The following is an 18160-nucleotide window of genomic DNA, read 5'->3' on the forward strand; positions in this document are numbered from 1 at the left end:
AACTGTCTTTCCTCAATTTGAATCTATGCCCCCTCAGGTTCTTAATCTAAGCAAGTGCAAATATCCCATCAGCATTCAGCTTCCTCAAACCATTCAAGGCCTTATACACCTCAATCAGATCACCTCGGAGGTGCATAGTCTTCAGATGCTGCAACTTGCAGACTTAGCCTTTCTTTGCAAGCGTACCCCTTTGTTCCTCTCACCGATCTTGTTGCCCTTCTCTGTACTCGTTCTAGCAACTCTATATCCTTCATAAAATGAGGCCTCCAGACCTGTATACAGTACTCAAGGTATGGCCTGACCATTGCCTTATACAAAGGGATAATCACCTCCTTGTCTTTGCTAGCAAAATTCCTATATATCATTGACAAAACTCCATGACCTGCTCTGGCAGCCCATCTGCACTGCTCAGAGAACTTCATAACTGACTGCACAATTACCCCCAGGTCTTTTTCATTCTCTACCTCCCTGAATGTAGTACCACACAGTTGGTACATTTCTCTTGGGTTACTGCTACCCATATGGAGTACTCTGCATTTGTCAATGTTAAACTTCGGTTGCCACTTCCCGCCCATCTGCCTAACTTTTTTAGATCCTGTTGCAGTAGCATACTGTCTTTACTGTCATTAACAACCCTGCCAGCCTTTGTATCATTGGCAAACTTGGACATTAGGCGTGATATACCTTCATCAACATCATTGATAAATACAAAAAACAACAATGCACCCAGCACCGAACCCTGGGGGACTCCACTAATAACATTAGTCCACATAGAACAGTGTCCATTTTTTACCACTCTCTGCCGTCACTCACTCAACCATCCCTTTATACATTGCAGTAACTTGCCCTTAATGCCATACTGCTCCAATTTGTACAGCAGTCTTCCATGTGCAACGGTATCAAAACCTTTCCTGAAATCCAAGTATATGATATCAAAATTATTTTTTGCATCCAGTTCCTTTGTGATCACATCGTAGTATTCAATCAAATTGATCAGAAAAGACTTCCCCTTAACAAACTCATGCTGTGTCTGAACTATTACTGCTGTCTTGTCTAGGTGATCCTGTATTACCTCTTTAACCAGTGACTCCATTATTTTCCCCAGAACAGAAATTAAACTAACAGGTCTATAATTATTTGTGTCACCCTTTGAACCCCTTTTGTGAATTAACAGTTATTTTGCATCGATATTTACAAATGAAAAACCTTTTGTGGTAATGGGAAATTGTGGGAGCGAAGTTGAAAAATATGTCATTAATGATATTGAAATTTTGCAAGATTATTTAATGAAAAAACTTTCGAGCCTACAGGCCAGCAAGGCTCCTGGAGTTGATGGAATATACCCTATAAAATGAGATTAAGGGAGGTAGCAGGTGAGTGCACTGAACCATTGAGGCTAATTATGCGAGCATCACTAGACTCTGGGGAGATTCCATTGGATTGGAAAAGTGCCAATGTATCTCTAATACATAAGGGTGGCCCTAAGAGTGAAGTGGGAAATTATCGACCTGTCAGTCTGACTTCAGTGGTAGGGAAAATCATGGAGGCAATGATCAAGGGTGGAATTCAGGATCTTTTTTTTTTTTTTTTTTAGGAGCATTAGCAACTAACGCCATATTGCTCCGGGAATATGCGGTGGTCATTCCCTGACCTTTTTGCATCCTCCGTATTTGGTGGTCACGGGTTCGAACCCCAGTCTAATCAAGAAGCGTGTGCTATGCACTGCTGCTCCTGCCCACCTGGCTACGGAGGCGCCTCAGGATCATTTGGATCGAATTGAAATTCTCAAGGATACTCAGCATGGTTTTGTGAAGGGAAAATCATGTTTAACAAATCTGGTTCGCTATTTTGAAAGGGTCACTCATGAGCTGGATTTATGGAATAATTTCGACATTGTTTATTTAGATTTCAGCAAAGCTTTTGACTCAGTCCCACATGAGTGGTTGCTTTATAAGCTGGAACAGGTTGGAATCACTGGGAAAATCCTTAGATGGAGAGCAGGATGGCTTCAGGGCAGGAGGCAGAGGGTTGCGATAAATGGGTATTCCTCAGATTGGGTTGATGTAAGAAGTGGGGTTCCCTAAGGATCAGTTTTAGGACCACTGTTGTTTTTAATTTTCATAAACGACATCGATGAAGGGATATAGGGCGTGATGTCTAAATTTGCAGATGATGTTAAAATCGGTAGAGTAGTTAATGATCACTGTCAAGCTGAGCTTCTTCAGAGAGACCTAGATAGACTTCAGGAATGGTCAGAAAAATGGCAGCTATGCTTTAATCCAACAAAGTGTAAGGTATTACACCTGGGAAACAGTAATCCCAAAATAACTTATTCACTTAGTGGAGTTCAACTAAACCCAGTACTGGACGAAAGGGACTTGGGTGTTACGATACGGTCAGACATGAAATTCTCTGACATTGTAAACAGGTTGCAAGGAAGGCCCATGGTGTCCTATCGATGATCTATCGAACTTTTGCAAGTAGAGATAGGGATGTGATAATCCCATTATATAAGGCTTTTGTTAGACCACACTTGGAATACTGTGTTCAAGTATGGAGACCGTACCTAAAGAAAGACATCGAGCTTCTTGAAAGGGTGCAAAAACGAGTAACTCGCCTGGTGAGATCGGCAAAAGGGTGTTCATATGAAGAAAGACTTCGATTATGTGGTTGCAGAGTTTGGAAACTAGACACCTTAGAGGAGATTTGATTGAGGTGTTTAAGGCTGTGAGAGGCATCAGTAAAATGAATAAGGACAGAATTTTCAAGGTTATAAATGATGCTAGAACTAGGGGACATAAATTCAAGTTACGGGGGGAAATGTTTAATGACTGCAGGAAGTTTCATTTTAGCCAACAAGTTATAAATTACTGGAATAAGTTGCCTACATGGGTCGTAGAGGCTGACAGTTTGGGGAAATTCAAAGGTCATCTGGATAGTACCTTCGGGTAAGGGAAGCGCATAGGATGATAGGTTTAATTTTCTTTTCTTTCACTAATTATTATTATTTATTTATTTTATTTTCATTGTTTTATTCGGTTTTTTTTTTTTTTTTTTTTGGCCGGTGCAGCATAAGCCATAGGCTTTCTTGCACCATGCGGCCATTACTAATACTAATTGGGATCACATTTGTACATCTCCAGTCCATGGAGACCTACCCTGACTCTAAGGATGCTCTCATCCTTAGAGTCAGGGTAGCTGACTCTAAGCTGCCTCCTTCATTATAACTGGATAGATTCCATTTGCCCAAGGTGCCTTTTGTTATGTTTAACTTCAACAATTTCTGCTCCACTTTGCTCTCAGTTATTACAAAATCACTTATCTCTTTCCTAATGTATTTTGTGAAGAATCTTGCCAGTTTCTGTATCATGTCTTTCCCCCCTAATTTTAACAACTCTACAGTAGTAGTAGTAGTGGCATGTTATGCAAGAAAGCAAATGTATGAGCTTATGCAGCATCAGCCAAAAAAAAAAAAAAATCACACCATTCCCTCCAAATGCCTGTCCAGTTCCTCCTTAAATTTATTCAACCTATCAACTTCCACAACGACAGATGGAAGTTTGTTCTAGCAATTAACTACCCGCTGGCTAAAGGCAAATTTCTGAACATCTGTCCTTTCGTAATTTGAATTTATGCCCCCTTAGGTTCGTAATCTGAACAAGTGGAAGGATCCCATCAGAATTCAGCGTGCTGAACCCATTCAAGGCCTTATACACCTCAATTAGATCACCGCGCAGGTGCCTAGTCTCCAGCCACTGCAATTTGCACGACTTAAGCCTCTCTTGATAAGAGGATCCCTTCATTCCCCTCATCAATCTTGTTGCCCTTCTCTGTACACGCTCAAGTAACTTCATCTTCACCTGGAGTTTCTGATTCTTCATTTTCTTCAATATATGTTCTATCTCACCAGGAAGGATACCAGATATGTTGTATATACTGCAAATTTGCGATCCATCTTCCCCACTTCTGGCATCATTCCCTTGCCTCTTATATAATACTTTATATAATATTGGATCAGATCACCATACAAATCATCTCAATGTTACAACATGTAAACTTGCACTACACTCCTTTTTTTGTTTTTTATGTGTTTTTGCTGTATCAGTAAAACACTTTACAGTAGTAACTACCTCTGCAACAACCTCTTGTTTCTGCAATTGGCTCTTACTCGACTTTTGTAATTGTAATTACAAGGAAGTCAGCCTTTACTAATTTAATGACTAACTTTTTTTATGGCTGACAAAACAATTGCAGCAAATTATTCTCAGGTATTCACCACAGCTGTATTCATTAATGAATTTAAGAAAAAATCCACAGAATTTTTGAAATATTCAGATTTTAATGCAGTTTTATTATTTTTGTGAAAAGAAAAAGAAATTCTCTGTTGTAAATGCTGAGAATTGGCAGCAATTTGATTAACCCTCTGATAAGAATATTACTTTAATCATATTTAAAAGTCAGGTGGAATCAAATGTGTGCACTACTGCGCTTCCACATTGATCACCCAGCTATGTGGGCCTTTCTGGGACAAGACTATTTTAGAAAGCTGTAATCTAAATATCATCATTGGTATATGAAATGGGAGGGAATAAAAAGAGAAAAAGAAATGGTGCTGGTATTCTTCACTCCAACTTTGGCCAACTAAATTTCATTGATAATAATAATAATACAGTACAATTTCATTACATTGCCTATCAAATTACATTTTTAAAACTTAAGGAAATAGTTTCTTAAAAATTAATTGAACTTTACTACAACATAAACACAATATATGATATTTTCTAGACCATAATACGCACTTTTTCTCCTGGAAAATATTGCCCAAAATTTCCCTGCATCTTATGGTCCAAAGGCATAATAGGTGCCCACAGTGATGTCTTTACCTTCTGTGATGAGAGAGAGAGAGAGAGAGAGAGAATGGTCAAAACATCCAGGTGGTCTCATAAAAAAAAAAAAAAAAAACTACCACAGCTCTTGTATTGTGTAACCATTTCAGATGACACATAACAGAGGCATTAAAAAGAATTATTGCTGAATTAAACAGAGTAGCTATAATTCGAGGTGATCTTAACTAACAGCAGCATGAATAAAGCAACCAACCATTTCCCAAATGTGCAAATGGGTGAAAAATTAATGGGAGTTAGTGAAACCCAAGATATGTCATGTCTTTCAAGAAAAGTAGAATCAGCAACGTCCTTGAAGATGATTTGCTCTCTGAAGAAAATGAAAGGTCAAACCATAACATCGTTCCTGGTGTTATTGTCTGAACACAAGTGTAGTGACAGTAGCAATGAAGAGTTATTGGCATTATATGATGAATAAAAGCTTCATTTCACACTGACATTTTGTTTTGAAAGCATTTGTGAATTTGTATTTCACATATATGCAATCAAATATTTTTTCCCCAAAATGTTTTGCAACGATAACACACACTGGAACATAAGATGCATCCATGTTTGTTCTAAAATATGGGTGCATCTTATTGTCCAGAAAATGTGATAATTCAATCAATACAAAATTTATAACAATCCCCATCTTTTGGGGAGGACTTAAAAGTGTCACAAATATTTTATACCAAAGAAAACAGCAGCAAACAGGCCACTTTATCAACAATTTAACCCTCCTATATAAGATTTTCTGACATCTTCATAATTTGCCTTCAGATTAAAATAAAAATTCACTAATATATACTTTAAGATTGCATTAGGGTACCCAGCACTTTATGTATTCAATACAATAAACTCTCAATTATCCAATTATATAATTTTTTAACTTGTTTTTCTTTTAAATTTTGTTATGTGATGAATTTTTATGTACTCTATATAATGATTTAAGGTTTGAACTCAAAGTCATATGCAGATAAATTGTTAATAAATAAATTGAATTGTATTTCTGTTCTGGAAAAAGTATTTTAAAAGTATTATACTCAAATCCATAATTTTTTTTTCTGGATAAATATTAAAATTCAATTTAATTAATGTATAAAATATATGCTTTGACCAACTTAAAAGTCTATCCAAAGATTCAGATAAAAGTAACTCAGTATTTACACATAAAAAAAACCATAAGTATTTATTAAATATAGAAACTGTGCATAGAATTTAATCAAATACAATTTAAGGATTGGTAGTGGATATTCAAGAAGTTGAAGCTGTTTGTGCAGGGCAAGGTTTCTCAAACTGGAAGGTGGAATTCAATGTGCTATCATAAGCAAAAGTATGGATAGGATTTCTGGTCAATGGAAGGTCATTAATATACAAGAGGAAAAGAGTGGGAGAGAGCTATCTATCATCACCTGCAGTCAGCAGTGAGAAAGAAAACTGGATACCCAATTGCAAAAAAACTTGGCAAACCATAAGATTATTTAGACCTTTATGCCACACATGATCAAAAGTCTTTCTAGTGTCAAGAGCAACTGCTTGAGTTCCACCAAACTTTTCCATTGAATTTATCCATATATGGGTAATGTAAGCCAGAATATCACTAGTGGATTAATCATGATAGAACTTATACTGGCGATTGTTAATCAGATGGAAGGTTTCTAGATAGTTTATCTAGGATGATAAGTTCTTGCGGTAACATTGTCCATTCCTCTGTTAGCGCCATCTTCAGCTGGTGAACATTTTCTGGTGGGCGTGGACGTGCCACTAGACATCTCCCCAGAGCATTCCATATGTGTTCGATGGGATTTAGATAAGTGGAATGGGCAGGCCAATCCATACAAACAATGTCCTGACTTTCCAAAAGCATATCAACAGCTGCAGTGCGATGGGGTGTGGTGTTATCATCCATAAAATCCAAACATCCAAACTCTGGGTCAATGGCACCTCGGAACAGAAGCACACGGGGAAGGATTACCTCAGTACAGTAGCATGCACCGGTTACAGTACCGCCTTCCAGTATCTGGAGTTGTGACGTCCATCCAAGATAACGCCTCCCCAGATGAGAACACCGCGACCGCCATATCGATCCCTTTCAGTGATGTTTGGGGGATGATACCATGTGCCAACCCTTCGCCAGATTAGCTGACATCCATAATCGCTGCTGAGACTGAATCTACTCTCATCAGTAAAGAGTACCTTGAGTAAAGATTTTGTGGTTGTAACCTTTAGAAATAGTGTTGGTCCTTAAGTTTTGCACACCAGTGTAGTATGCAATTGAACACAAGACCATTAGTAACATCAAAAGCCTTAGAATCTCTACTAGACAAGTCTGCAATAAAGAACTGAGCCCACTGGAGTTTTGACCATTAAAATCATCAACTGGTGATTTTAATATTCACAACTTGGGGTAAACAGGTTTAAAGCCAGATGTCAAAAAGAGGAGATTCCAGATTAGGAAATGCCCAACAAAGAATATCTGAGCAGACATATGCACAAAGTACAATCTTTAAAGTGAACAGAATTATACAATGAATAATTAGGAAAAATGAGGCAAATGGTGGTTATTCTTTCAGAAAATTCAGCTGGAGCTCAGCAGACTGTAGGTGGAAACATTATTGAAACTGAGAACACATATTTGTGAATGAATTTGAAAGTTTTCTGGAGGTTTACCACTTTATAGAAATAAAATTTGTTCCAACATTTTTAATATTTATGTAGACGAGGTAAAAGTTATGGGGTCATATGGAGAATATGAAAATTTATTACAGGGACTCTTTCTGTCAAATACTATTATAGGGAATTTAATTTACTTTCAGCAATTTTTGTCACTTGAGACTGTCTATTAGCAATCTGCCTTGTCAAATACTGAAAAAATAAAATAAATTACACATAACAGATTTTTATAAAAGACATTTTATTAAAAAAAGAAATACCTTGTTTAAATGATAATTCATCAGCTTCAGCACCTTCATAATCATACAAAGCTCTAACAGGAACTCCAGGCTCTCCTGTATCTACAAGGGCATCAGCAGTACCTTCATCCCATTCGTCATGATCTTCATCAAATGGATTCTGTTCTTGTTGTCCATTTCTATCACAAATGAATTACATTTACACTAAAAGCACAGTGCAGCAGTAAACATTAAAATGGTCTACTATTTATAAAAAAAGGTGAATAAATATAAACATGCTCAGTTATAATTTATAAAGCAGTAAGCTTGATGATGTGAGCAGTCAATTAAAAATGAATCTAAATTAGCAGCAAGCTAAGTGGCATTAGTGAAAGCAGTAAGTGCAAATAATACATTAAAAATATTTTAATTAATGTACAGTATAGCCATTAAATAAGCAATCTATCCACAAAATCTGCTAAATGAAAATTTCTGGAGCTTAATGTTAAAAAGAACTGATAACAGATATAAATTAACAGGAAGGCTTTCAGTTCTTAAAATTGGAGAAAACTCCAATCAAGATGGTGTGAACAGCACAAGTAGAAAACAATTAACTAAATAATTTATGAAATAAACAGTAAGTCTTATATTATTTAAGTTCTTAGTGTGTAGATTAACAATTAAAATAAATTAGAACTTTTCAAGTAAGGCAAATTACCTGAAAAAAGTAATTTGGCAAGAGCAATTACGGGCCTGTTAGCTTAACGTCTGTTCATGGGAAAATAATGGAATTACTAGTTAAAGTAATGCAGGACCATCTAGACAAGAATGCAATCATACTGCAGTCACAGCATGGATTTGTTAAGAGACAGTCTTGTCTGACAAATCTGACTGGATACTATGATGCAGTGATCAAGGAATGGGATACAAAAATATAATTTTGATATCATATACTTGGATTTCAGGAATGATTTTGATACTGTTGCACATAAAAGACTGCTGTACAAACTGGAGTAATGTGGAATTAGGAGGAAGTTACTGATATGGATAAAGAGATGATTGAGTCCGAGAAGACTGGGAGTAGTTATCGATGGGGGCGCTGCTCTTCGTGGATGAAAATTATTGTTAAAATTAGTGTTGTTTTCAATATTTATTAATAATACTGATGAAGGTATAGATCAGGCTTAATGTCTAAGTTTGCTGATGACATAAAGGGTGGCAGAGTGGTTAATGATGATAATCAGAGTAAGCTACTGAACAACATCTAGAAAAACTAGGTTGATGGGCTGAGAAATGGCAATTGAAGTTTAACAATGACAAATGTAAGGTACTGCATATGGGTAGCAGTAATCGCATGCCAACTGTGTGGTATTAAACTCAGGGAACTAGAAAATGAAGACCTGAGAGGTAATTGTGCAGGCAGATATGAAATTCTCTGAGCAGTGCAGTGCAGACATGCTTCCAGGACAGATCATGAAGTTTTGTAAATGATATACAGAAACTTTGCTAGCAGTAATGAGGTGATTGTCCCTTTGTACAAGGACATGGTTAGACTGCATTTTGAGTACAGTATACAGGTCTGAAGGCCTCACATTAGGAAGGATGCAGATCTGGAATGGGTGCACAAAAGGCAACCAGATTGGTGAAGGAACAGGGTGCTCTTACCAAGGAGGGTTTCAGCTCTGCAAACTGCAGCATCTGGAAATCTGATTGAGGTGTTTAAGGCTTTAAACGAATTAAGCAAGCTCAATGCTGATGGGATTCTTCCTCAGATTATGTACAAGAGGGGGGCATAAATTCAAATGTCATGGAAGTGATTAGCTTGAATAAATTCAAGGAAGAACTAGATAAACTATTGGAGAGGATGGATAAGCAAAATGGGATTTTTTTTCCTTTTTGGCTGATGCCGTATAAGCTTGCTTGCTTTCTTGCATCATTTCCACCATTAATACTAATACCACACTGCTCCAGTCTGTACAACAGTCTTATGGGCAACAGTATCAAAAGCTTTTCTGAAATAGAAGTATAAGGTGTCAAAATTATTTTCTGCATCCAGTTCCCTTGTTACTGCATCACAGTATGTATCGAACCAGCTTGATCAAACAAGATCACTCCTTAACAAATCCATGTTCTGGCTGCAGCATGGATTTGTTAACGGGCAATATTAGTGAGTCTTATCTGCAGATTTTTAATGCATGAAGAGTTGCTGCTGATAATCAAGGAAGTCTGGAGTGTGGAATTAAGACAAGTTGGTGTAGAAAACACTCAATCCAATAAATCAACAAAACCTTGCTACTGTGTGAATGACTAACATTCTGATCCTGATACCTCTACTCTGCCAGATAGTGACTAGAGGGAGTCCGAGTAGTGTGTATGCGGGGAGCATTGTCGAGGCCACGTTATGTCAAGGATCTGGGTATATTCTTACCATGTGTATGCCATATCAAAAAATTTCATTACTAAATACAGCATGTCCCACCCACTTTTTTCTTACTATTAAATACACCATGAATTGTCAAACTAATAGAGAAAGCTTATCTGCGAAAAGATCTAAACTTCCCAAGCACTTCCTAATTCATTTCACAAACATATGTGGTCTCAATTCTAATCTCAACGATGTCCATTTCCACTTGCAGTCTGCCAAACTCCAAGTACTTTTTCTGACAGAATCTCAGTTATCGGTTGATTCAACTACTGCTCATCTCATTTGCTCAAATTATTTGCTATATGATTCCTTTTGCCTCAAAGGTGGTACTTGTACATATGTCCGTTCCAATATTCCCTGTTGAAGACTTGGCAATTTGGAATCTACTCTCTTTGATCTTCTCTGGCTTAAAATCTCTCTACCTCATTGTGTCAAATTCATGTGTTGGAGCTCTTTGACTTCCTCTCTTTGCAACTTGACTTTCTCCAGTCCAACTTTCCTAACAGTGAGGTAATTTTCCCTTGTGATTTTAATGTTCACAACTCCAGCTGGCTTCTGTTTTCTAGTCACACCGACCCTGCTGGTCGAAATGCTGAGGCTTTTGCAATTACTAATGACCTTGCACAGATTGTTCGTTTACCTACAAGAATACCAGACAATCCTAATCATACAGCCAACACGCTTGATCTTTTTCTCACAAACAACCCTTCTAAGTACACGGTCAAAGTGAGAGGTCCTTTAGGCACTTCAGATCACAACTTGGTGATTGTCTCTTCTCCAATGGAGCCTTTATCTCATGGCTATTCTCAACCTCGTGTTGTTTGGCATTACAAGAATGCAAAATGGGATGACCTACGAGATTTCTTTTCATCTTTCGTTGGTTGGATTACTGTTTCAAAACTTCTGATGTCAACGTTTGCTCAGATCGTGTCAGTGAAATTATTCTTGCAGGATGTGGAATCCTTTATCACAACACTCCACTTTAAAATCTCTTCCTTTATTTAAACCTTGGTTTTCCAATAAATGTGCTGAAGCTGTTCAAGAGAAGAACGTTACATATCGTAATTGGCTTGTTTCTAATTCTTCAGTTTCATTTTCTGCTACACCAAAGCTCGCAACAATTGTAAAGCAGTTATTAATCAGTCCAAACTAGAGTTTGAACAGGCTAAGAGTAGAAAACTTGCTTCTTGCCCTAATGGTAGTCGAGCATTCTGGTCTCTTGCCAAAGTTATTGGTCACAACTTTTGCCCATCTCTGCTCCCACCTCTGTCCAAACCAGATGGTTCTGTTGTCACTTCAGCCAAGGATAAAGCTGACCTGCTAGCATCTCATTTTTCTTCCAACTCATGTATTAATGATCTTGGTAAAACACCTCCCACCATTCCAAAAACGCTCCATTCAATGCTTCCTGTGGTCTTCCATCAAAAGGATGTCAGAAGGATTTTGAAGAATCTTGATGCTAAGAAAGCTCCAGGTCCCAATGGTATTTCTCCACCTGTTCTCAAAACCTGTGCTCCTGAACTTACTCCTATTCTTTGCCACCTTTTTTCACTTTCTTATTCCAAAGGTGTTTTTCCTTCTGCTTGGTTAGGTTAGGTTATTTGATTTTTAGGAGCATTAGCAACTAAGGCCATATTGCTCCGGAATATGCGGTGGTCATTCACTGACCTTTCCGCATGCTCCGTATTTGGTGGTGACGGGCTCGAACCCCGGTCTAACCTTCTGCTTGAAAATTTGTTCAAATCCAGCCAGTTCCTAAAAAGGGTGACAAATCTCTCCCATCCAATTATCGTCCCATTGCAATTACTTCTACTCTTTCTAAAGAAATGGAGAAATCAAATACCCACTAACTCTTAAACTACCTAGAAACCTTCCGTCTGATCAACGATCGCCAGTATAGATTCCGTCAGTGTCGATCCACTGGTGATATTCTGGCTTATGTTACCCATTTATGGACTAATTCAATGGAAAGGTTGAGTGAAACACAAGTAGTTGCTCTTGACATCTCAAAGGCTTTCGATCATGCTTGGCATAAAGGTCTTCTAAACAAGCTTCCATCTTATGGTTTGTCAACTGTTTTTAGTAACTGGTTATCCAGTTTTCTCTCTGATCGCTCACTAAGGGTGATGGTAGAGCTCTCTGCCTTCTAACTTCTCCACTAATGCCGGTGTCCCCCAAGGTTCAGTTCTTTCCCCCACTATTTTCCTCTTGTATATTAATGACCTTCTTCCATTGACTGAAAATCCTATCCATAGTTTTGCTGATGATAGCACATTGCATTCCACTTTCCATTTTGAGAAACCTTGTCCTGCTCAATCAGCTTTAACTTCTCGAAAATCTGCTACCAATTCCTTAAATGCCAATCTTCAGGTAATTCTCCAGTGGGGCAAAGTTTGTTTGTTAGTTATTTGGTTTTTAGGAGCATTAACAACTAAGGCCATATTGCTCCGGGATATACGGTGGTCATTCCATGACCTTTCCGCATTCTCCATATTTGGTGGTGACGGGCTCGAACTCCGGTAGTGGGGCAAAGACAACTTAGTTGATTTCAACCCTTCTAAAACTCAGTCTTGTCTTAAATCTCACAAAAAGGATTCTTCTGCTCCTATGCTTATCTTTAGTGACACTCCGATTTCTAGGCAAAATGATATATCTCTTTTGGGGATTACCCTGACTTCTAATCTCTCTTGGCACAATCACATTAGAAATATTGCTTCCTCTGCATCTAAAAAAAAACTTGGTTTTCTCTTTCGCTCTCGGCATTACTTTTCTTCCAAACAGCTGCTCACTCTGTATAAATCGCAAATCCGCCCTGCCATGGAATATTGTTCCCACATCTGGGGTGGTGCCCCCAAAACTTCTCTCAGGCTTCTTGATGCCATTCAGAAGAGGGCAGTTAGGTTAATTAATGATTCAACTCTAACAGAGTCTCTCCACTCACTGTCTCATAGACGTACTGTTTCTGCTGCCTGCCACTTCTACAGATACTTCCATGGGCACTGTTCTTCTGAATTGGCTTCTATAATTCCCGCTCTCTCTTTCAAAATAGTCCGAACACGTGCCGCCACCAGTCAACATTCATTTACTGTCCAACTTCACTCACAGAACCAACTTTTCATCTTCCTCATTTATTCATTCAACAGCCATTTTCTGGAACAACCTTCCTTCATATGTATTTCCTGAAAATTAGTCTACAGAAGTTCAAGTCCAATGTCAACAAATAAATTCTTTCGTCTTCTCAAACTCCAACCCAATCACGGTACTAAGTACTATAGGTTCCCATACCTCTCATGTTTGGGGTTTACATAAAAAGGCTCTCAGATCATCTTAAGAAGGATGATTTCTGTTCCACACTGCACAACTCTTGAAAATAACAGTTCTAGTATCTGCCATCTGAAGTTTTCATTTTGAAATAATTCAAGTGCATAACGTCACTTCTTCAGAATTGCATGCAAGATAATAATGAATGAGTTATATAGAATTATGTAGTAAAGGCACGAATGAAAAATAAATACTTTGTACACATATGAACTGGAAAAATTTAATTCAGAGTGGGTATCTGACACCCAAAACATCTGGAGAAACATCACTTACAGACAATCCCTGGGTAAGCTGCATTTTCCCAATATATTTTTCATGAGCAAGAAATCAGGAAAACTAACTTAAAATATTTTTGAAAATTAGTTTAGTACATAAAGACACAAAATGAATCACAAACAAATGTGTGCTCTTGTTTAACAGGAAAAAACTTCACTACAGTATATGATGCACATGTGATCATAGTAGATCACATGCTGTTATATACTGTAGTTAAGTTATTTCTAAATAGCTTCTCATAGCTTCTTTCGTCCATCTAATGTTGTTGTTATTTGGTTTTTAGGAGCATTAGCAACTAAGGCCATATTGCTCCGGGATATGCGGTGGTCATTCACTGACTTTTCCGCATTCTCCGTATTTGGTGGTGACGGGCTCGAACCCTGGTCTAATCAAGAAGCGTGTGCTACACGCACTGCTGCTCCTTCCCACCTGGCTACGGAGGCGCGCCATCCATCTAATGGCGTCTTTGATATGTTGATAAATTTGGTAGATCCATATTTGAAAATACATAACATAAACTTAATTGCCATCCAGAAGAAAAGTAAACTTTCCATAAAATAATTAAAATACATGATTTCCAGAAATCTGAGTATACAAAAAATATGGCAGGTGTTAGAAAATAGGACCAATAAAAAAAAATAAGAATGGGTCTCTGCCTTTCATGGACTAATAATTCAGTACTATTCATGTCTTTGTCAATATTACATCTGCATTCTGATACTGGACTTCAAAGACTTGTGTATCTATTTTATTTTTGTAGCCAAATATAATTCGATTAACTAACTTATGTTTTAGGTGTACAGTTCTACTGTGTCATTCTTTTAGTGTGTCAATAAAGTTTACCTATGGCATGTTTAAGATTACCCTTTCACCGTTGATGTACACAGAACTTTGTAACACCTGCACTAGGTATACAGCAGACAAGGAGTTGGTAACTAACAGCCATGGTGCAAAATGTAGCACCAGAGACTCTCCAAATGGCATTGCAAAATTAGCTCATTTAACTACCATAGAAAGGTACTGCTATGAAGAAAAGACATACAAGAAAAGACATGCAAGAAGACCATGAGATAAATTTAAATTGAATAATTTTTTTCAAAATAACAGGAACTAGTTTTCTTACCACAGACTGGTAACTTCAAAAATTTATAATTGGTATTAGAAATCCCATACCAAAGTAAACCCAGTACCCAAGACTCTTCAGACAGGACCCAGCAAATGCCACCCCTTAAAAAGTTGCTATTACCTGAAATATAGATCCTCCAATGTTCACAGGTCAAAAAGGTTTGCAGTTTCACTTGTTTTTTTTTGTTTTTTTTGCAAATCATGAAGACCAAGCTCCCACTGTGAATTGTACTGCATTTTGGAGAGCTAACCAAAAAGCCTGCCTTAAGTAACAAGCTTTTTTATGGCAGTTCCACAAATGTTTCTCATTAGAGAGGTGGAAGCAGAAGTAAAAAAATGTGCATCTTAAAATGCTTATAGCACCTGGCAGTTTTGAGTATTTCTCATTATTTTTTTTTTTTTGGTCAATGTGTGCTTTGACATTAAAATATAAATCAAAAATGTCAGAAGTTTTATTTTTTCATAATCTAAGTTAATTTTCATCCAAGCATGCTGATTTTCATATAACACTCTTCAGAAGCTTAATAACATTATAATATGCAAGTTTTTCTGAATAAATTTTTTCCCCTGGTTGTTAATATTATGACTACTTTAAAAATAAATTATCAATTTCTTCATTAATAGTTAAAGAAGAGAGAGAGAGAGAGAGAGAAACAAAACAGTTTTTAATAATTGCACATGTCATTTTCCCATTCTAATCATTTTCCTAGAACAAAAGCCTTCAAATAAAATTTCAATAAAAAAAAACTAAAGGCGAACTACTATGATAGTAGTAAACTTTACTGCAAGTGTATGAGGTTCAAAACAGCCACGAGCATTTTGCCTTTGGCTTTATCCACAGTCACCGAACTTAATGGCATTTATTACGGATGCGGATGCATCCTTTAGAATTTACTTAAAAGGTATTCAATGTTACAGCAAGTTCAAAAATTTTTTTTATATTTATAAAAAATATATATTTTTGCCCTGAAATGAATTTGAGGTGAATTTACACCTGTAGATTTTTCATTGAACTGTCTCTTAGATATCAACTCATAATGACTGCTTCAAGAGATTATAGACTGTGTCCTCTTCAGAAATGTTGATTCGAAGTTTTGCTCATAACAATGGCACTGCTATTTAGTAATGGTAGTGGGAAATTATGCAAGAAACCAAGGTTTTACAGCATCAGCAAAAAAACCCTCCCACAACAGCTGTCCATTCCCTAAACAGTTTGTTTAGTTCTTACCTGAATTTATTCAAACTATTGACATTCACAACAGCAGATGGAAGTTTGTTTCAACAATCAACTATCTGCTGGCTGAAAGCAAAGAACACAACTTCCACAGACGTGTCCTGCAACTATCCTTCCTCAATTTGAATTTATGGCCCCTCATGTGTGTAGTCTGACCAAAAGAAAGAATGCTGCCAGGCTTTAAATGGATTGAGTGAGCTCAATGCATTCAAAGCCTTAAACATCTCAATCAGATCACCAAGCAGGTGCCTTGCCTCTGGGTACTCCAATTTGCAGAACGGAAGCCTTTCTTGGAACCCTTAAGCCTTTCGTTCCCTAAACCAATCTTGTTATCCTTCTCTATGTCCATTCCAGCAGATCAACGTCCTTATCATGATGTCTCCAGACCCATGCAGTCCTCAACATACAAATTTGCACAATGGGGTAATCACCTCCTTATCCCTTCTAGCAAAATTGACAAAACTCCATGAGTTGTCCTGGCTGCACTGCTCAGAGAATTTCATATATAACTACACAATTACCCACAGGTCTTTTTTATTTTCTATCACCCTGAGTGTAGTACCACACAGGTTGGTACATTAATCTTGGATTACTGTTACCCACATACAGTGCCTTGCATTGGTCACTGTTCAACTTCAAATGCCCTTTCTCAGCCCACCTGCCTAATATTTCTAGATCTTTTGTTGAAGTAGAATACATTGATTATTGCCATTAAGTCCCCTGTCAACCTTTTTATCATCTGCAAACATAGACATTAAGCCTGACATTTATTTATCAATATCATTAATAAATACAGAAAACAACATGCTCAGCACTGAACCGTGGGGTACTCCACTAATAACATTAGTCATAAAGAGCATCCCTTTATCCATAGCAGTAATTTTCTCTTAATGCCACACTGCTTCAATTTGTGTACAGCAGTCTTTTATGTGCAATTGTATCAAAAGCTTTTCTGAAATCCAAGTATATAATATGAAAATTATTATTATTTTTTTTTTTTTTGCATCTAGTTCTTGGTTACTGCATTATAATATCCAATCAAATTTATCAGACAAGATCGCCCCTTAACAAATTCATGCTGTAACTGGATTTGTTTTTTTAGAGTTGGATGTCAAGAGCATTTCCAAAGCTTCATCAGAAAAAAAAAAAAAAGATATGAAGCACATTTTTGTTCTTAAATTCCTTTACAGACAATACGTCCATGATTTGATTACAGGCTTAATCTGATATAATTTATTTGTAGTCTGTCCATTCCATAAATCTTACTATTTGGAGTGTACCTTATTGTGTGCTATTTGTCTATAGCATAGGGATCCAACAGAATTGTATATCAAATCCACATACATATCATTCACTGAATCTGAGACTGGATTGGATGAGTAATGTATCTCATCACTGATAAAACCTGTAATTGTCTTAAGGCATCTGTGTGTATAATACACTACTGCTATTGGTGAGTGCCAATTTATTTTTACTAATTTTTTTATTTATTTTTTTATGGGTAATCTGCTCAAAAATAGTAGTGTCTGGAAAGAAAGTAGCAGATACCATAAATAATTAACTTTGAGCCATCAGTATAAACTGGCAAAAAGTCAGAATGTTCTGCTTGGAGTGCTGCAAGTATACAGAAGAGGGAATATCTGGAGTGCTGCAAGTAGACAGAAGAGGGAATATCATATTTCATCCAATTCATAAGGGAGAAGTTGCATCTTGAAACCAAAGCATGATATAGTGGAATAGATTGCATTGGTGACCAGGCAACCTTGCATAGTGCGATACAAAAATCTTGGAGTAGCTCGTGGACACAAATACTGAAAAGACATTTAGTAGTCAGACAAGTGTTATAGAAGTATTCCTATCATGGCTGAAAAGTGGATGTCAGCATGGGGGTGATCTAGCAGAGATTTCGGTTTAAATGTGTAGGATAGAAACAACTGCTAACGTCGAAGCAATAACACTGTGCTGTGCATTTGCTTCCACATGAAAGATATTCAAAATGCTCCAG

General features: G+C 37.1%; 1 protein-coding gene across 14 annotated transcripts in view; it reads right to left on the reverse strand.

The window, feature by feature from the left end:
- Positions 1-18160, reverse strand: part of Synd (protein kinase C and casein kinase substrate in neurons protein Synd) — a 262630-nt gene that overhangs the window by 19694 nt on the left and 224776 nt on the right. For 13 of the 14 annotated variants that reach the window (XM_090383311.1, XM_090383314.1, XM_090383317.1 and 10 more), the window contains one exon: positions 7817-7974. In XM_090383311.1, the coding sequence (XP_090239437.1) occupies positions 7817-7974 (158 nt within the window). Of the gene's footprint in view, positions 1-4799; positions 4887-7816; positions 7975-18160 lie in introns of all 14 variants that reach the window. The other variant, XM_090383322.1, reaches the window with a different exon arrangement.

Source organism: Mastigoproctus giganteus, chromosome 10 (genome assembly GCF_048544385.1).
Source record: "Mastigoproctus giganteus isolate SK-2022 chromosome 10, ASM4854438v1, whole genome shotgun sequence".
NCBI classification, from domain to species: domain Eukaryota; kingdom Metazoa; phylum Arthropoda; class Arachnida; order Uropygi; family Thelyphonidae; genus Mastigoproctus; species Mastigoproctus giganteus.